At 36.6% G+C, this 21,277-nt stretch overlaps 1 protein-coding gene across 2 annotated transcripts; it reads right to left on the bottom strand.

The window, feature by feature from the left end:
• Positions 1 to 15,165: 15,165 nt before the first annotated feature.
• Positions 15,166 to 21,053, bottom strand: LOC131624658 (terpene synthase 6, chloroplastic-like). Of its 2 annotated transcripts, XM_058895593.1 has the most exons (15): positions 20,651 to 21,053; positions 20,329 to 20,559; positions 19,834 to 19,889; positions 19,469 to 19,754; positions 19,056 to 19,236; positions 18,589 to 18,806; positions 18,377 to 18,497; positions 17,914 to 18,011; positions 17,353 to 17,576; positions 17,149 to 17,261; positions 16,960 to 17,058; positions 16,527 to 16,742; positions 16,280 to 16,421; positions 15,923 to 16,168; positions 15,166 to 15,707 (listed from the first exon to the last, which is right to left on the bottom strand). In XM_058895593.1, the coding sequence occupies exons 2-15, from the start codon at positions 20,378 to 20,380 to the stop codon at positions 15,363 to 15,365; spliced, it is 2,397 nt and encodes a 798-aa protein (XP_058751576.1). In that variant the 5' UTR covers positions 20,381 to 20,559; positions 20,651 to 21,053; the 3' UTR covers positions 15,166 to 15,362. The 2 variants fall into 2 exon arrangements, with proteins under 2 accessions (XP_058751576.1, XP_058751577.1); XM_058895594.1 differs by having other exon boundaries at positions 20,329 to 21,053.
• Positions 21,054 to 21,277: the final 224 nt, after the last annotated feature.

The following is a 21,277-nucleotide window of genomic DNA, read 5'->3' as shown; positions in this document are numbered from 1 at the left end:
AAACTAATTTTAAACCAATTAAAATCAAGTAAACAAAGAAAAAATAACTAAAAATAGTAAAATCAAAAACAATAATATGAAAAAATATCAATCAGAAAGAGAAATTAAAAGAGAATTTTAGCAACAAATTTGATATTTTTTGGAATTAAAATGAAAGAGTTATAAATTTTTTAAGATTAAACATTTTTGGAAAATAAAATAAATTCAAAAAAATGTGGACCATCTGATCAATGTCAAAACGCGTTAGTAATCAAATCCAATGGATCTGACATGTTGTGTATATCATGGTCATTAGTGAGTGGGGCACTGAATCACATTTAAATCAGATTTTGAAAAAAAGTGCGACAATGTTTCATTGGTTGAATAAGAACACATCATCGTCTTAAACCTCCACCCACTCTGAAACCGTGGTTCATGAACTATAAAATTAGGAACTCATACTGGTAACATTAGATTTGTCTCTTCAAGACGAACAGAATCGTGCCCTCGTTGAAAAATTATTTTTATTACAACATACTCGATTTGGAAAAAACTAGAGAAACATTTGAAAGGGGAATTCAAAACAGCCGTATAAAACTCAACTCCAGTTACAAACAAACGATACTATGAGCATCAGAGAGTGAAGAGCTGCATTGTAGCAACAATTTTGAAGAGAATTGGTGGAGAATTCTACCTGTTGAAGCTCGAGTTAAAAGCTCTGAAAATGGAGTTGGTGAGCTTGATTTCGGGCATGATTCTACTAGTAAATGATGTGGTTAGCTTCAGATAACTTCAATGAAGCTAACTGAAAGGAGTTTTTTAGTGATTGAAGAGTGGAAGAGCAAAAAGGAAATTCAAGCTTAGTAGGGGTCTTTAGGCTATCAAATCTTGAGGAAAATGAATGGAATATGTTCTATTTTTATTGGATAAGTGAATGGGATGCTGAGGAGGGGTGAATGATGCAATTTCCCTTTAATTCGTGTGGCACCCATGGCATGAGAAAAGTGTGACTTGAGAGTGACCCAAACACATTCTAGTTATACGTTTCACTTGCCAAACATCACCTAAACATGTCCTAAAATTGATAAGGCACGTAATAGGACTTCAATAAAGCTTGCAAAACTGGTTTAATTGAGTTTGGTGTCTTGAATTTTGACATTTCTTTTCAATCAAGCAACTGACTTTGAACTCATGGTTCTTTCAATGTAGGAAGCTTTTTTTTTGGAATGAGACCAAATGCATTTGAAAAAGGAAATTCTCATTTTTGTTATGCGACTTAAAATTTTTCATTTGGGATCCTGAGAAAAAATTTATGCTCCTTCAAAGTTCAGAGAAATAGTGCATAAAACACATAGCCATTTTTAGCATCATTGGCATTTATGGGAAGCTTACTTCAAACTTGACCTCATTAAGATGAACATGATGCAAAAAGTGTCACCCCCATAGGACTTGTAAATTGAGAGATATGCCGTTGGAAACTTGGGCAAATACAAGGCAATTTCGCAAGGTCATTTCATTAAACACCTTTAGGTATGGCTCCAATGAGCACTTTGGAGCTTGAATTGATTAAAAATTCCAACATGAAAGTTGTAGATAATGAAAAAATAAGCTTGTGGCCAAAAGTTATGCGAGAGAAAGTTAAAATTGAGTAATTTGGGCTTGCGGTCAGTCTTGCATACAATGGCATGCCTTTAAACGTAGGCATCTAGAAATGACTTGTAATGTTTCCCTTTCTTTGATGACCTTCCACTCAAAATTGACCCTTGATCCTCAAAGATGAATTGAAGTAGACTCATTCAAGAGTACTATGCAAAAAGAGTGGCTCAAAATGATAAGAAAAGAGCAAATTATGATTCTTTGAAGTGGACACATGATTCCTTGAACTTTCAAAGGAGGACCTATAATGTCTTCTCATCTTTGATGACTTTCTTCATAAACCTTTCTCTTGACTTGTAAAGATAAGTTGTTGATGGTGTTAAGTAGAATCATTTTCATAAAGAATCACTCAAAAATGTTGAGAATTGAGGAAGTTATACCCTTTTGATCATAGAATCAAGGAGTTGCCAAATTATGTCAAACTTCTTGAATCAACTTTGAATATCTTGAACTTTTCTTGCATTATAAAGCATGATGAGATATATTGTAACTCCCCGATATCCGCTACACGCATCAACCGTGTCGGCCAACCGAGCATGTCACCGGCTTAATCAATACTCCCCCTAGGTCCGCTTATCGGCTGCCCAGGAAATATTGTTTTTGCCTCCCGCAGGAATCGAACCACGTACCTAGGGGTTAAGTATATATTCATAACAATTCCTTCTACCACTTGAGCTACTAGCTCAATTGGTAGCAGGAATTGCTATGAATACGTACTTAACCCCTAGGTACGTGGTTCGATTCCTGCGGGAGGCAAAAACAATATTTCCTGGGCAGCCGATAAGCGGACCTAGGGGGAGTATTGATTAAGCCGGTGTTATGCTAGCTCAATTGGCAGCAAAAATTGCTATGAATACGTACTTAACCCCTAGGTACGTGGTTCGATTCCTGCAGGAGGAAAAAACAATATTTCTTGGGCAGCCGATAAGCGGACATAGGTGTTAGAACAAGATTTGTTCTGATCAATATTCTTAGTTTTGATGATAACAAGGATATGAATTTTGTGTGAGATAATGTGGTACTCTAATACATTGCAATTTCCTTTTCAGGAAATATATAAAGAGTATGCACAAATCAGCGCTCAGAAGCTTTGTCTCAGAAGGTTCAGCATGCAACATCAGAACATGGTCTGGCAAGACATCGGAAGATGGTCAAGGCAGAATCAGAACATGGGTCTATGGAAGCATCAGAAGAACTTGAGATCAGAAGCAGAAGCACTGAAGTTCTCATGGTATCACGCTCAGAAGCACTTCAAGGTCAGAAGACAAGAAGATGCTATGCACCAAGCTGTTTGACTCTGATGATATTCAAACGTTGTATACACAAACATCAGATCAGAAGAAAGTACAGGTGGCAGGCTACGCTGACTGACAAAAGGAACGTTGGAAGCTATTAAAGGCAACGTCAGTAGACACAGCGTGAACAAGGCTCGAGGTAGTTGACAAAAGCGTGAAACATTAAATGCAATGCTGTACGGAACACGCAAAGCATTAAATGCTCCCAACGGTCATCTTCTCAAGTGCCTATAAGTATGAAGTTCTGATGAGAAGCAAGGTTACGATTTTCTACACCGATTCTGTGAATATTAACTTGCTGAAACGCTGTTCAAATCAAAGCTCAGAAACTTATCTTCATCAAAGCTCACTACATTGCTGTTGTAATATATTAGTGAGATTAAGCTTAAACGTTAAGAGAAATATCACTGTTGTGATTATAGCTTTTCAGAAGCATTTGTAATACTCTTAGAATTGATTACATTAATTTGTAAGTAACTAGAGTGATCAAGTGTTGATCAGGATACTCTAGGAAGTCCTAACTTGTGTCTAAGCAGTTGTAATTAGAGTGATCACGTGGTGGTCAGGATACTCTAAGAAAGTATTAGCTTGTGTCTAAGCATTTGTTCCTAGAGTGATCAGGTTGTGATCAGGATACTCTAGAAGACTTAGTCGTGGGCTAAGTGGAAAACCATTGTAATCTGTTACGATTAGTGGATTAAATCCTCAGGTGAGGTAAATCACTCCGTGGGGGTGGACTGGAGTAGTTTAGTTAACAACGAACCAGGATAAAAATAACTGTGCAATTGTTTTTATCGTTCAAGTTTTTAGACTACACTTATTCAAACCCCCCCCCCTTTCTAAGTGTTTTTCTATCCTTCAATTGGTATCAGAGCCTGGTTCTAAGGTGCAAGCACTTAACCGTGTTTAGAAAAGATTCAGGAAGAGAAAAACGCTTCAGTACAAGATGGCTGGTGAAATTTCAACATCTACATCTGGCTCTGCTGAGCAATATAATGGCAACAATGGTTATACTAGACCACCAGTATTTGATGGTGAAAACTTTGAATACTGGAAAGATAAATTGGAAAGTTACTTTCTTGGTCTAGATGGTGAACTATGGGATCTTCTGATTGATGGTTACAAACATCCGGTGAAAGCTAGTGGCGTAAAGCTTACGAGGCAAGAAATGGATGATGATCAGAAGAAGCTTTTCAAGAATCATCATAAATGTAGGACTGTTTTGCTGAATGCTATCTCTCATGCTGAGTATGAGAAGATATCTAACAGGGAAACTGCCTATGATATATATGAGTCATTGAAAATGACCCATGAGGGAAATGCTCAAGTCAAAGAGACAAAAGCTCTTGCTCTAATCCATAAATATGAAGCCTTCAAGATGGAGGATGATGAAGATATTGAGAAGATGTTCTCAAGATTTCAAACTCTGACTGCTGGATTGAGAGTTCTGGATAAAGGCTACACCAAGGCTGATCATGTAAAGAAGATTATCAGAAGCTTACCCAGAAGATGGGGTCCAATGGTGACTGCATTCAAGATTGCCAAGAATCTGAATGAAGTGTCTTTGGAAGAGCTTATCAGTGCCTTGAGAAGCCATGAAATAGAGCCGGATGCAAACGAGCCTCAGAAGAAAGGTAAGTCTATTGCATTAAAATCAAATGTTAAAAAATGCACTAACGCTTTTCAGGCTAGAGAAGAAGATCCTGAAGAATCAGAATCTGAAGAAGAAGAAGACGAACTGTCCATGATCTCCAGAAGGGTAAACCAACTCTGGAAGAGCAAGCAAAGGAAGTTCAGAGGCTTCAGAAGTTCAAAGAGATTTGAACGTGGAGAATCTTCTGGTGACAGAAGATCTGACAAGAAGAAGGCTGTCTGCTATGAGTGCAATGAGCCTGGACATTACAAGAATGAGTGTCCAAAACTTCAGAAGGAGAATCCCAAAAAGAAGTTTCATAAGAAGAAAGGTCTTATGGCAACATGGGATGATTCTGAATCAGAATCAGACTCTGAAGGAGAACAAGCCAACTTCGCGCTGATGGCTACAGAAGATGATGGATCAGAATCTACATCAGAATCAGATTCTGAAGAGGTATTTTCTGAACTATCTAGAGAAGAGTTAGTTTCCAGTTTAACAGAACTTCAGGAACTCAAGGCTCATCTTAGTATCAAATACAAAAAGCTGAAGAAGCAGTTTGAATTTGAAACTAAGAAGCTGGAAGTGGAAAACTTTGAACTGAAGGAAAAAGTTTTAAATTTATCCAAAGATAGTGGATCTCCTTCTGAAACAGAAAAATCCATTCCTAGCATGAATCATATTCTGAAAGAATATGACTCGAGCTTCAGAAAGTTCTTATCTAGAAGTATTGGCAGAAGTCATCTTGCTTCTATGATATATGGTGTTTCTGGAAACAAAAGGTTTGGTTTTGGCTATGAGGGTGATACCTCACATAAATTTGAACCTGTTGATGATCTGAAGATCACATACAAGCCATTGTATGATCAGTTCAAATATGGCCATACTCATGATATTAGGCTCACTTCACATGCACAGAAGTTTAACACTGTTCACACCAAGAAGCATGTGACACATCCTAAGAAATATCATGCTGACAAACCTAAAGAATATCATGTTGTTCCTCCTTTTAAATATTTTGCTAAACCCAAGTTCAATCAGAACTTGAGGAGAACTAACAAGAAAGGACCCAAGAAATTGTGGGTACCTAAGGAGAAGATAATTTTTGTTGCAGATATCCTTGGCGGCAAAGAGGACAAAAAGCAAAATGTCATGGTACCTGGACTCTGGGTGCTCGCGACACATGACGGGAAGAAGGTCTACATTCCAAGACCTGGTGCTTAAACCAGGTGGAGAAGTCAAGTTTGGAGGAGATCAGAAGGGCAAAATCATTGGCTCTGGAACCATAAGTCTTGGTAACTCTCCTTCCATAACTAATGTACTTCTTGTAGAAGGATTAACGCATAACTTATTGTCCATAAGTCAATTAAGTGACAATGGTTATGACATAATCTTTAATAAAAAGTCTTGCAAGGCTGTAAGTCAGAAGGATGGCTCAATCCTATTTACAGGCAAGAGAAAGAACAACGTTTACAAGACAGATCTTCAGGATCTTAAGAATCAGAAGGTGACTTGTCTTATGTCTGTTTCTGAAGAGCAATGGGTCTGGCACAGAAGATTAAGACATGCTAGTTTGAGAAAGATTTCTCAGATTAACAAACTAAATCTTGTCAGAGGACTCCCAAATCTGAAATACAAATCAGATGCTCTTTGTGAAGCATGTCAGAAGGGCAAGTTCTCCAGACCTGCATTCAAGTCTAAGAATGTTGTTTCTTCCTCAAGGCCGTTAGAACTCTTGCACATTGATCTGTTTGGCCCAGTCAAAACAGCATCTGTCAGAGGAAAGAAATATGGATTAGTCATCGTTGATGATTATAGCCGCTGGACATGGGTAAAGTTCTTAAAACACAAGGAGGAGTCTCATTCAGTGTTCTTTGAATTCTGCACTCAGATCCAATCTGAGAAAGAGTGCAAAATCATAAAGGTTAGAAGTGATCATGGTGGCGAATTTGAGAACAGATTCTTTGAGGAGTTCTTCAAAGAAAATGGTATTGCCCATGATTTCTCTTGTCCTCGAACTCCACAACAAAATGGAGTTGTAGAGCGAAAGAATAGGACTCTACAAGAAATGGCCAGAACCATGATCAATGAAACCAATATGGCTAAGCATTTCTGGGCAGAAGCAATAAACACTGCGTGTTATATTCAGAATAGAATCTCTATCAGACCTATTCTAAATAAGACTCCTTATGAATTGTGGAAGAACAGAAAGCCCAACATTTCATATTTCCATCCTTTTGGATGTGTATGTTTTATTCTGAATACTAAAGATCATCTTGGTAAGTTTGATTCTAAAGCACAAAAGTGTTTCCTTCTTGGATATTCTGAACGCTCTAAAGGCTACAGAGTATACAATACTGAAACATTGATTGTAGAAGAATCAATCAATATCAGGTTTGATGATAAGCTTGGTCTCGAAAAACCAAAGCAGTTTGAGAATTTTGCAGATTTTGATATTGATATATCAGAAGCAGTAGAATCAAGAAGCAAAGCTGCAGAAGCTGGCAGTCTCAGAAGCAATGGATCAGAAGATCAAGTTGTTGCATCTTTAGAGAATCTCAGGATTTCTGAAGAGCCAACAGTCAGAAGATCACCTAGACTTGCTTCAGCTCATTCAGAAGATGTGATCCTTGGGAAGAAAGATGATCCCATCAGAACAAGGGCATTCCTTAAGAACAATGCAGAATGTCAATTAGGTCTTGTTTCTTTGATCGAGCCAACTTCTGTTGACCAAGCTCTAGAAGATCCTGACTGGATAATTGCCATGCAAGAAGAACTAAATCAGTTTACAAGGAATGACGTATGGGACTTGGTTCCTAGACCAAAAGGATTTAACGTCATCGGCACTAAGTGGGTGTTCAGAAACAAGCTAAGCGAGAAGGGAGAAGTGGTAAGAAACAAAGCCAGACTGGTTGCCCAAGGTTATAGTCAGCAAGAAGGGATTGACTACACAGAAACCTTTGCACCAGTGGCCAGGTTAGAATCTATTCGTCTATTAATTTCTTTTGCCACTCAACACAACATCACTCTTTATCAGATGGATGTTAAGAGCGCCTTCTTAAATGGTTATATAGATGAAGAAGTTTATGTCCATCAACCTCCTGGTTTTGAAGACTCCAAGTCTCCAAATCATGTTTTTAAATTAAAGAAATCATTATACGGATTGAAGCAAGCTCCGAGAGCTTGGTATGAACGTTTAAGTTCCTTCCTTCTGGAAAATGGTTTCACTAGAGGAAAAGTGGACACTACTCTCTTTTGTAAAACCTTTAAAAAGGATATTTTAATATGTCAAATATATGTTGATGATATCATCTTTGGAACATCTAATGCTACACTTGGAAAGGAGTTTGCTGAGTCTATGCAGGCTGAATTTGAAATGAGCATGATGGGAGAACTCAAGTACTTCCTTGGAATTCAAATCAACCAAACTTCTGACGGAACTTATGTTCATCAAACGAAGTATGTGAAAGAACTTCTGAAGAAGTTTAATCTTTCTGAAAGCAAAGAAGCCAAAACTCCTATGCATCCAACATGTGTCCTAGGTAAGGATGAGGTAAGTAAGAAGGTAGATCAGAAGTTGTACAGAGGTATGATTGGATCTCTTCTATACCTAACTGCTTCTAGACCTGACATTCTCTTCAGTGTTTGTTTGTGTGCTAGATTCCAATCAGATCCGAGAGAATCTCATTTAACTGCGGTTAAGAGAATTCTGAGGTATCTGAAAGGTACTACTAATGTTGGTTTAGTTTACAGAAGATCCAAAGATTACAACTTATTAGGATTCTGTGATGCTGACTATGCTGGAGATAGAATAGAAAGGAAAAGCACTTCTGGAAGTTGTCAATTCCTTGGAAGTCATCTGATCTCATGGTACAACAAGAAGCAAGCTACAATTGCCCTCTCAACAACAGAAGCAGAATATGTTGCTGCTGCTGGTTGTAGCACACAAATGCTCTGGATGAGAAGTCAACTAGAAGATTATCAGATATATGAGAGTAACATTCCTATCTTCTGTGATAATACTTCTGCTATATGTTTATCTAAGAATCCTATTTTACATTCAAAAGCTAAACATATTGAGATTAAACATCATTTCATAAGGGACTATGTTCAGAAGGGTGTTATATCTTTAAACTTTGTGGATACAGACCATCAATGGGCTGACATCTTTACAAAACCCCTTGCTGAAGATAGGTTTAAGTTCATTATGAAGAATATCAGTATGGATTTATGCCCAGAATGAGAAGATGAGAAGATCTTATGTATGAGTATCTTCTGAAATGAGATTGGATTAGTCTTTTATAAGAAGTTCTGATTGTAATCAATTAGAAGCAGTGATTCTGTTATTACTAACGTTTCATTGTCTAAGTTGACTCAGAATCTCTTTAAAAGTAAAACAGCTGTAACTGGCTATCCAGATGGTAAACACGTGTTCACTATTTCTGGACAAGCGTGCGTGCAGTTGAGGGGACGCCTACTTAGGTAACTGTGCTAATCACTTCTTTTGTCATTATTATCTCTCCTCACGTCACGTAACATTAAATGCTATTCATCATTTCCTTTTATTTCTTTTCAGTTTACTTCTTCTTCGTTTCATCTTCCTCAAACGTTTCCTTTCCCTCTATTTATTTTTCTCTATCTCTGTGCATTCATTGTCATTCTCTCTCTCTCTCTCTATCTCTTTATAAGTGTCTTGCATAAACCCTAGTTTATTCATCTTCAACCTAGCATTCATCATGAATCCTTTTTCAAGTTCCTCCCAACAAGCATTCATCAGACAAGAGGTTTCTCCACTGAAAACTCGCTACATTCCTCCATCAGAAATGGAAGTTTTGTGTAAATCTTCTGTGGACTCTGATGACTGGGGTGCTTATGGTTTCAAACCAAAAACGAAGACGAAGGCTCAAGGGTGGTCGATCTATTTGAATATAACGGTTGGAAGGATTGTCTGGTTCCAGGTTGAGAAACAAATCTCGGGGATCGCTGACATTGATTTCAAGACGGATCTCTCAAGATTTCAAGAAGTCTCAAGTCAGATCTCTTCTGTGATGCTGTTATCAACATTTATCCAAATGAAGAAGACTTTCTTGAGCTATTGGATGAAGTTAAGAATCATGTTCTTGACTTCTATGTTAAGGGAAAGCCTCGTTTGGGACATTAGCTCTCTTCGTGTGAACTGTCTCTCACTTCCTCCTTGAATTCATGCATTCTCTTACAGTGGAGGTTCTAGTCTGGACAGGCATGCAGAGTATCAAGCTTTCATGGCTGAACAAACTGAGAAGACCGCAGGGGTTCATGATATGTTAGCCAAGATTATGTCTAAGCTAGGGTTGTAGTCCTTATGTCCTTGTAGTTTTCTTTGTTTGATTGCATCTGCTTATTATGCATACATCTTTTGTAATTCTGTTTGCTTAATCAATGAAAAGTTTGATTTTGTCGTTTTCTACATCTGAATCTTTTATATTCTTTTTGATGTTATGACAAAAAGGGGGAGAAAATATATGATAAATGATCTGATTAATATTAACAGTTACCGGGTAAAAAGGCCCCACATCACTAACAGAACTTGCAAAGTTCTATGTTTTAAGTTGTGCTGTTGCAGGAATTGAAGATTCTCTTTACAAGATCAACATAAGAAGCAACAAGATGAATCAAGTTCTTGGATTCTTGAAGCAAGCTGAGTGCTATGAAGCTTCAGAATCAGAAGCAAGAAGGAAGAATGTTCAGATATTCTGATGATAGAATATGATCTGAAACATTATGTTTATGTGCTCTGACACATACCATATGGCTCTGATACATATTATGTGTTCTGAAACATATTCTATGTTCTGACTCATTCATGCTAACTTTCGTCTTTTAGTTTTGTTCTGTAACATTTCAGGATGTAGAGATGCTCTGATGATGCTCTGGTACATTCAACAATGTTCTGATACAATCTAGCATGAAGTGATGTAAGAAGAAATTCAAGCTCTGAAGCTGTCCCAATGGAAGCAAGAATCAAAAGCTGTGAATGTTCTGAAGACCAAAGAAATTCAAGTTCTGAAGCTGTCCAATGGAAGCAGAAGTCAGAAGCTGTGAATGTTCTGAAGATCAAAGAAATTCAAGTTCTGAAGCTGTCCGATGGAAGCAGAAGTCAGAAGCTGTGAAAGTTCTGTGGATCTAAAGAAATTCAATGTTCTGAAGCTGTCCTATGGAAGCAGAAATCAGAAGTCATGAATGTTCTGAAGATCAAGCACTGTGAACGTCTCTACTGAAATACTCAGGGAAGTCTTTTATTATTAAAATTCTTCTAGTATTAATTTCAGGGGGAGATTGTTAATCTCAGGGGGAGACATATTCACATGCTTATGTTATAGCTGTGTAATTGTCTTTAGCTGTCTGCTCTTTCTGATCGTAAATTCATATCATTTATATATGTTTTTGTCATCATCAAAAAAGGGGAGATTGTTAGAACAAGATTTGTTCTTATCAATATTCTTAGTTTTGATGATAACAAGGATATGAATTTTGTGTGAGATAATGTGGTACTCTAATACATTGCAATTTCCTTTTCAGGAAATATATAAAGAGTATGCACAAATCAGCGCTCAGAAGCTTTGTCTCAGAAGGTTCAGCATGCAACATCAGCACATGGTCTGGCAAGACATCGGAAGATGGTCAAGGCAGAATCAGAACATGGGTCTATGGAAGCATCAGAAGAACTTGAGATCAGAAGCAGAAGCATTGAAGTTCTCATGGTATCACGCTCAGAAGCACTTCAAGGTCAGAAGACAAGAAGATGCTATGCACCAAGCTGTTTGACTCTGATGATATTCAAACATTGTATACACAAACATCAGATCAGAAGAAAGTACAGGTGGCAGGCTACGCTGACTGACAAAAGGAACGTTGGAAGCTATTAAAGGCAACGTCAGTAGACACAACGTGAACAAGGCTCGAGGTAGTTGACAAAAGCGTGAAACATTAAATGCAATGTTGTACGGAACACGCAAAGCATTAAATGCTCCCAACGGTCATCTTCTCAAGTGCCTATAAGTATGAAGTTCTGATGAGAAGCAAGGTTACGATTTTCTACACCGATTCTGTGAATATTAACTTGCTGAAACGCTGTTCAAATCAAAGCTCAGAAACTTATCTTCATCAAAGCTCACTACATTGTTGTTGTAATATATTAGTGAGATTAAGCTTAAACGTTAAGAGAAATATCACTGTTGTGATTATAGCTTTTCAGAAGCATTTGTAATACTCTTAGAATTGATTACATTAATTTGTAAGTAACTAGAGTGATCAAGTGTTGATCAGGATACTCTAGGAAGTCTTAGCTTGTGTCTAAGCAGTTGTAATTAGAGTGATCACGTGGTGGTCAGGATACTCTAAGAAAGTCTTAGCTTGTGTCTAAGCATTTGTTCCTAGAGTGATCAGGTTGTGATCAGGATACTCTAGAAGACTTAGTCGTGGGCTAAGTGGAAAACCATTGTAATCTGTTACGATTAGTGGATTAAATCCTCAGGTGAGGTAAATCACTCCGTGGGGGTGGACTGGAGTAGTTTAGTTAACAACGAACCAGGATAAAAATAACTGTGCAATTGTTTTTATCATTCAAGTTTTTAGACTACACTTATTCAAACCCCCCTTTCTAAGTGTTTTTCTATCCTTCACTAGGGGGAGTATTGATTAAGCCGGTGACATGCTCGGTTGGCCGACACGGTTGATGCGTGTAGCGGATATCGGGGTGTTACATATATAAGACCTTGAAAGGATGTTATCTTAAAGAACACTTGATGATGAGGTTCATATCTTGATGAAACTTGTTGAAGAAGACATGGAAGTAAACACATGAACCTATATAGTTTCTTGATGAATCAAGCCACATGATCTTTAGATGCACTTGGTCAAATGAACTTAAGATATTCTTACGAAATTTCATTTGATGATGAGGATTCCTCTTTTGAAGTCTAAGCCCTTAAGCTTCGATGAATTACCAGTTACTTCAGGGTCGATCTTCAAAACCCTAGTTTGGGAGAGGATATGACTGCACTTGGTTCAAAACCTATAATATACAAAACAATGAAACAAGCAACATATCTATTTTTAAGTTTAGGATAATATAACATAAAAAAGAAGCATTCATAAGTTAAACAAACATAGGTGCTTGGTGATCTCCTCAAAGGTGAGATGAGCACAAAGCCAAAGGTCAAACTCAAGATTGTGATCTTGATATGTGGTAGGAATGCAAATAATTGGGAAATCTTAGGTTCAAAAATTAGGGTATGACAATAGGTCATTTTCTTTTTACTTGTATGGTTTTATACCTCTTTACTATGATACCTCTTCATCTATACTTGGCTTGATGTTTATGTGCCTTTAGGAGCATGTTAGGGTTTGGTTTTGACCTAGTCTTGCTTCAACCCTGTAATGTGGTTTTGTATGATGCCTTTGTGATGTCTTGAAGTCTATTATGTGTCTTAACACCATGTTTAAGCTTATGAACTTGCCTCTTTTGATGCTTAATGCCATGCCTAATTGATCACATCACTTGTTAAGACTAGTCCACTATCACTTGTCAACTTTGCTTGATAATTGTGTGCCTTGGTGTTTGTACCATGAATTTAATGCTTACTTGAACTTCTTATTAAACTTGAGACTTGTAATAATTGATTACCATGTATATAGTTTCCTCTTTTTCTTCCCACATCCCTTCCCTTTCAACTTATTTTGCTTGTTAGTATTGCATGAGGACTTATGTCCATTAAGGTTTGTTTGTGATCCTTTTCTTGTGATATTTTGTTGTGAATATTTCTCGAGCATGCTTAGGGGATGATGACGATTCCTTGATGTGTTTATTTCTGACTTGTGCACTTCTACATCTATTTCGTTTCACTTCCTTATGCCATGTTTGGTTAGCACTTGAGACATAAGGTTTCACTTGCTAAAGCTTAGGTGATTGTTTTCTTTTAAGCCTTCTAATGCCAAAAACATTGTATGCATGACCCTTATGCCTTGACTGACATGTCTAAGTGTTTACTTTGATATGATGTTGCTTTCCCTCTTCTTCTTTCTTCTCTCCTTGAGAATTGCATGTACCTCTAGGTTCTTGATTCCATCTTGCTTGAGATGTGAGTTGAGTAGACTTTAGGTTGCAATCCAAGTATGATAACAATTAGGTTAGTCCCTCAATCCTAACCTTAGGTCCATAATGCATGACAACAATAGGGTAGATCTTTCTCCTTAGTCTTTTCCTTTTCTAAAACTTATTTTCTTCTCAAACTCCCAAAAAAACACTTAATAAATAATGATGAAACTACGTTATTTCCACTCGACTGCATCGAAGGTCGTGCCCAATGCAAGAGTGCAAACGTTAACGCCGCCCATTAAAAAAAAACTGATAAAAGAAATTGTATGGAAGAACTACGGAACTCTGATTTTCCTATTGCACGTTAGGGATACGTAGGGCACCGGATTCGAATAATCTAGGCGAGTTCACTTTTTTATTTCTTTCCTTTTTCCTTCATGTGTGCATTCCCTTAGCACTAGGCTTTAGACTTGGATAACACACCCTTTGATTAAAAACGGCAAGAATGGATCCCGTAGAGTACTACGGACACGAGGGATGCTAATACCTTCCCCTTGCGTAACCGACTTTCGTACCCTTCTCTTGGTCGCGAGGCCATCCCTTTCCCTGTTTGAGGTTTGTTGGATATTTCCTTTCCTTTGTTGGGATAAATAAAGTTATGTAACACTATAAAAATTATTTTAAAATAAAAAGCAAAACAAACGGGTCAAAATAGTGAGGAAAAGCATCCCTATAGAGAAAACGATCTCAATCAGATTGAGACTCCAACCATTAGAAATAAGGGAATTTCTTAACCCGCACTATGTTTTTTTTTACGCACCACGTGAATTTTTAAAAATGTCTCTGAAAATCATAAATATATTTTTGGAACGCACCGATACACACTTTACCACCTAATTTATTATGAATATACACTTCCGAAAATTCTGAGAAACATATCTCCGTTTCTAGTTTTACACAAAAAAGAAAGAACCTTTAATGGGCCGTTTCTAGTTTTACACACCAAAGAAAGAACCTTTAATGGGTCAAGAAGAAGAGGATCCATGGTGAAGAACTCATATTTACACTAAAAAAATGGAATGTGTGACAGCTGAGAAGTTAAATGGTCAATGGCACATCATTATAGTTATTGTGGATAAAGATAGTAATAAAAGCATATACCTGTATAGTTTTCCCTATAATTAGAGACGTCTACGAGACATATTTCCATATCCACAACTAGCTCTAAGGTTCCTTCTCTAGCTGCAATACAAATAAATGCTAAGGAAATGAAACACTCTTTTAGATCTACTAGCTATTCCCTTTTCAATTTCAAGCTAATCGGAAGTAAAACATTTCCCATTAAAGGTTCTTTCTCTAGTTTGTAAAACTAGGAAGCGTAAATGTATTTTCGGGAACTTCAAGAAATGCATTTCCGGAATAAATTAAATCGTAAAGTGTATATGGGTGCGTCCTGAAAATGCATTTTTGGTTTTCACAAGCATTTTTGAAAATTCGCGTGGTGCATAAAAAAAACATAGGGAGGGTTAAGAAATTCCCACAAATAATCTGCATCATACCAACCAAGAATGTATATACTTTAATGAATACCAAAAATATGTAAAAAGAAAAAAAAAATATGGGGTATAAATCAAACCCATCCTCTTCCTGAAAAACACTAAAATTCACATAAAAGAAAGAGACTCCCTTTTATTTTATTCCTTTATCAAAATCAATTGCAGCTCTAGTGCTTTTGAGAGAGGGTGTTGCTTTTAGAATCTACCAACAATTCATCTAGAATGATTGGGTCTTTAAGCACTGCATTAACAGTAGAGTGCATCTCATTTGAAGTAAACCCATCATCCTTAATGTAGAATAGGTTCAACACTTTCATCATTTTCCAAAACAAATCCTTGCAATCTCTTGGAACTAAGCTTCCTTTTTCCTTCAAAACTAATCTCAGGAGTTCTCTTCTCTTATCCTCAATAACACCCTTCATCTTATCAACGGCGTCTTCATAAGTAACAGCTCCATTACTATGAATTGTATGCAAACTCACTGCATTCAGTTTTCCTTCCTCAGATTCTCTCTACAACATAGCAGACACAAAAAGATATTAGTCGCCACGTATGAAGTACAAACATAGACATAGACACTGACACGTTGACCCTGATAATAATTTGAAAAAATAAAAAAATTGAATGTTAGTCAGATACTAACACATGTAGGACACCGAACACGCCGAACTCTTACCTCAAAGCTGACACGTCATGGAAAGAGAAGGAATGAACTGAACTATATTACCTTAAAACCTTGAATATCGTTGAGAAGACGCCCGCAAATGCTCATGGTCTTGTAAAGATGATTCAATTCCTGATTTACAGCAGCATCATCTGAAAGCTTAGGTCCAACAAGATAGAGGGCTGGAAGAACAATTGGTCCTAATGCGAATGATACATATGCATTTTGCATATAATCATCCATTGTTGGAGTGGCCTTGGTTCTCAACCACTCAGCTTCTGTATACATAGACCGCATCAAATCTAACCACTGCAAATCAAAGTATCAAACAAAGTCAATCCATTAAGAAAAATCTTGGAACAAGGATGCAAAATAACATTAGTAAAAAAATATAGGCAGAAAGATGGAGAAACATCTCACAATCTTGATAACATTGTCTTTCACATTGCGTCCTTGCCGCTCGACAGAGTTCTCTCCAATCTCACAAATTGTGCTACGAACTGCAGAAAATATTATCTTAACCGCCTCAGAACAGTAAACAGTACTGACATCTACATCCCACCTGCAGTTCCATAACCACAATATTACTAATTGTTCTGAAAATTTTGAGAAAAATTCAAAAGGAAATCAAGAGATGGCATGGTTTTAATTAAAAATAGGAATATACTTCTCAACTAGTTGAATAAGGTTCAGTTGCTCTTCTTCAGAACTCCCGACATCAAAGAAATCATCAACAACTGTTGTGAGCACCCCGTTTTTGGCCCAAGATATGCGAGCATCAGAAAGTTCGGGGGAAAAAGAAGTGGCTGCACTAGAGAAGTAACAATATGCCAGTTTCTGCCTTGCAAACTCTAGTTTGTCTAGTTTGTTTTCAACAACCCACCTGCATATGATAGAGATTAGTTATACTTAGCTTGAGGAAATGAAAGATCCTTTTGGATAAATTTTCTAGAAAGCAAATCATATGTTACAGCTGCTTTTGGACTAGATTATTTTGGCATTAAAAGCTAATTCAATATTTAAGCTAAAAATTTATAACTTTTTCTTTTAAGGAGACATATTCATATGAAATTTTAGAAAGATTCAAACGAAAGATATACCTTGAAAGTTGTTTCAACTCTTTACCGTGTATTGATTGGCAGAGATTGAAGTCTTCAACAGCTAGCTTCAAAATTTCTTTGTTTGCAAGATTCCAGGATCTGTGTCAGACAAATAATCAAGAATTTGACTGCAAAAAAGAGGTATGAAAAACGAAATTTGAGATGGGAAACAAACTAGTGGAGGCGTACCTGTATGATGTTTTTAAAATCCTTGTTTCGTCTACATTATAATGGTCCACCGATCTCCTGTTTAATACACGCTCCAAATTCGCATGATGTGGAAACTTAAGAACATCATTGACCTAAGATGCAAAAACATTGTAGTTTTCAAAATGCATTGTAATATTTCATATAAGCAGTTAAATTTAATGAAAGATTGGAATAATAAACTACCTCGTTATCAACATAAATATGAAGTTTATCGGCATACAAATGGTAATCAGAAGAATCCTGCTTCAGAAGATTTCTTGTCCAAGAACTTTGTTTTACTAAAACTGATTCTTCCGGATGTATAATGACTTGTGAAGCCCTATATAGCTCTAAAACAGCACTAGCATCCTTCAAGTAACCTTTCAAGGAATGGGGAAATTTTTCTTCTGAATATCGATAAAATGGATCTGCAAAGACATCATATAGCTCAGCTTCTTTTCTTCTTTTTTTATCGATAAAAAAGATTATAACTACTTGGCACACATTTGCACAATTAAGTTTGGTCAAAAAGTGAGTTTGCTCAAACTGATTTATGTTTTGACTAAACTGTCTCAAAAATATGAAACCTCTCAAACAAAAAAATGAGAATGAAAATTCAACATGAATCTTGCTTCTATAAAGGAATTAAGGAATTTACCAAACATAGTGTCAAAGTCCATTTGCTTAAAGAAAAGTACGTTTACTCTACATGTAATTTGCCAACTACAAACTAAACATGCATTTAAATGTTACAGGTGATCTTACCTGAAGAAACTTCATAACCATTGAGACGCAGCATTCGAAATGCCATTGCACAGGTTGTTGGGTCTAAAAATATAGTTTCATCTCCTTGTAGCCAAAATCTGTTTTTTCACGAATTAAATGGTGAAGATATCCAATTGATGAAAATGAAAAGTTTCTATGCATGCACAAATGTTTTTGAAGTTGAGCCTCTTTAGATAAACAACTTATTTAAGCGCTTATCGTATAAATGCTTATATGTGAGCTATTTCTATAACAACATAAAATAATGTCAAATTTGTTTTCTACAAACTGTTTCCATAAGCTATTCCAAATAGTTTCACGAGTGCTTATTCCAGTACTAATCCAAACAGACCCTTACTATCTCTATATTTTTATCACATATACATAAACTCTTTCCTACTTCTCTAGCTACTGACATTGTATTTTACTCTAACAGGAGCATGCATCTCAAATGTATTATTACCTGTATGTTTCATCCAGTACACTTCGAATTTCCTCTTTGAAATGATGATTAATACCCAACCTTTCAAGACTATCAATCATATAAAGACGGGCATATATATCCAGAGGATAAACCGTGGGAACTGAGTTTTTTTACAGAAAAAAAATTAATGCACAAAAGGTAAGCGACTAAAATAAATTTAAATTTGAAGGAAAATAAGTCTGAAAATGAACCTGCATTCCCAAACTTTTGTAATACTGATTGGAGGTAACTAAGACAGTCAGCATTCTTTAAGTGATGAAAAGCAGCTGCAGTTGTAGCCGGTGAATTAAACAAAGATCCATTCTTTCTTTGATACTTCATGATTGTATTCATGTCCGGCGACTTCAACATTCCTTCTGACACATATGCTAGATATGCTCTCCACCCTTCTGAATTGCTTTCAGAGCCTCTGTATCAAAACAAATGCATCAGAAAGAGGTCAGTTTGGAGAATATTTTTTCGTTTTAAACCTCAGGTTCCTAGGGATAAAGGGTCCTGGTAATCTGGAGTTCGGCCTGGAAGAAAATAAAGTTTGACCGAAATTTGTTTCAGCCAAGATTTAAACTCGGGTACTCATTAACCATTTGAGGCCAACCAGCTTGCAGAATTTAGGCAAAATGAAAAATAAGATATACACAAGAGAAAACAAAAATACTACCTTTGAAGCTCTCTGTCTCTCTTTTGGATCATTGCTTCCAAGCTCGTGGCTCGAATTGGAAGATTAATGCCCAAAGTTTGTGCATATTCAACCAAAGAAGGAAAAAGTATATCAAATCCTATGGGACGGTGTTGCTTGTCATCATTGATTGAAGTAAAGTTTGACTCAATAAAATGAAGTCCTGCAAAAAATCAAGAAACCTCATTTCTATGACAGACGAAAAGACAAGTGTAAATTGATGCATTGACATATTTTATATTTACTCATATGAGAATACTATAAAATAAGAACTTTGGCTCTGGTACTGGTTGATGGACTGAGAACAGATTCACAATGCCAAATAACAATAGATACAATACAATGTATAGCATGTAACAATTCTGTAAACGATAACCGGGAGAAGAGTAAAGTACCCTTATTCAGCTTATCTTCACCAATACCCCATTGCTTTAATGCAAGGATAGATGCTAAGGTAGACAAGAGAGCATCATTCATCAACAATGGATGTCGATCAGGAAGACCCCAAGAGCCGTCCACAAGTTGATTATCCAGCAACCAATTCAAACATTGAGGGAAAAAGGGGGTGTGCGGCGACGTTGAAGAAGGAATCATTGCCACAAAAGCAGTATCATATGAAGAAATTGAAAGCTCAACCTTATTGAACATGTTCTTGATTCTTTCTTTAGTGTCTTCCAAACACTACAAACAATAAAACTCATTTTATTTCCTTCCTTCACTAATATATATTAGAAAAAATTTAAGAATATGCAAGTCATACCAACGCTGTAGTAGTGTTCATATTCTTCTTTACTGTTGACGCAACCATAGAAGAATCTGTGAAGAAGGAAAAAAACTATCAGACCCTTCATATAAACAAAAATGCATGTTTCATATAAATATCTCAATTCGGACTTAGGAGCTGAAAATATGAAATTTCAATTAGGGTAATTTAACACTGTAAGTAAACACCAGAAATTTTCCAGTAATAACTCAATGTAGTATCCAGTAATTTAACACTAACACCTCAAAATAAAAGTTGTCAGCATCTGAAACCTTTATTCATTTTATTCAAATAATTACCGGTGTCAATGTGCCAGTGTCGTGTTTCCGTGTCTGTGTAGCAGCTTCACCAAACTCTTAAAACAAGAAATGAAAAAAAAAATTTGCATGGCCATTCAGCATATAGTATAGCAAAGTTTGAAAATTACTACCAAGGCATAACGACATAGAGAAAAAATACCGAAAATTAAAAGAAAAAGTGAAGAAGAGAGACCTGAAGTAGAAGAATTGCAAGAGAGAGGAGCGATGAAGCGTGAAAGAGACATTATGATAGTGAGACAGTATAGAATCAATAGTTTGAGTTTCAATTTCAACTGCTCTTTATTCTACAACACTTTTTTCATTTTTACAATATGTCAGGGTTCGATTCTCTATTGTATACGCGCGAAGGTTAGAGTGTAGTTCAACCATGCTTAACCGTCCGATAAACTGAACCATCTAGATACTGCCACGTGTCAAACAATGATTAGAACAGAAAAAATAGAAGCAGACAAGAGAATGATACATACACCAACCAGAAACTCTTGGCTACTTACTTACTGCCGTCGTTACTTTGTTTCTTTGGTCTATCAGATCTCCGTCATCGGAGCACCGCAACTCCGCCGCAATCTTAGCTCTATCCCAAACCAAGGACCGTTTGCAACATTTCTGATGACTTGTCCCGTCACGATCTCAGATCTCTCCATTTCTTTCTCGGCCGTTTACCATTTCGACGGCGTGTAGTCTTCTGCGGTCTGGTCGGAGAAGGTGTGACCGCCATGGACGAACCAACCTACCTTTCATGCAACCCCACGGTTAAGCTTTTCAACTGAAAATCAATGAGATGTCCACGTGGCGTATACTCCGTCGTTAATTTTATCGGACGGTGATAAATTATCGAAAGGTAGACTGACCTTGGCGCCCTAAGTTCAGAGAATTCTATTCCCTCTTCATACGTTCAAACTTCTAATCACTTTTCATTTTTAAAAATTTAGTTTAGATAGTTATCTATAAAAAGTAAATAATTTATAAAATATTTATGGTCAAACCAGCACAAATTTAAGTTTAGAAAGTAATAAAATAAAATTTGATTTTTAACATGGAAAATATATTATTTCGTATAAAATATATTAACAATTAGTTTATGCTAAATAAATTTTTTACTATTCTTTCCTGTAAAATAT

Source organism: Vicia villosa, unplaced genomic scaffold (assembly GCF_029867415.1).
Source record: "Vicia villosa cultivar HV-30 ecotype Madison, WI unplaced genomic scaffold, Vvil1.0 ctg.000146F_1_1, whole genome shotgun sequence".
Taxonomy (NCBI): Eukaryota; Viridiplantae; Streptophyta; class Magnoliopsida; order Fabales; family Fabaceae; genus Vicia; species Vicia villosa.
This window is presented reverse-complemented; position numbering and strand designations above follow the sequence as displayed.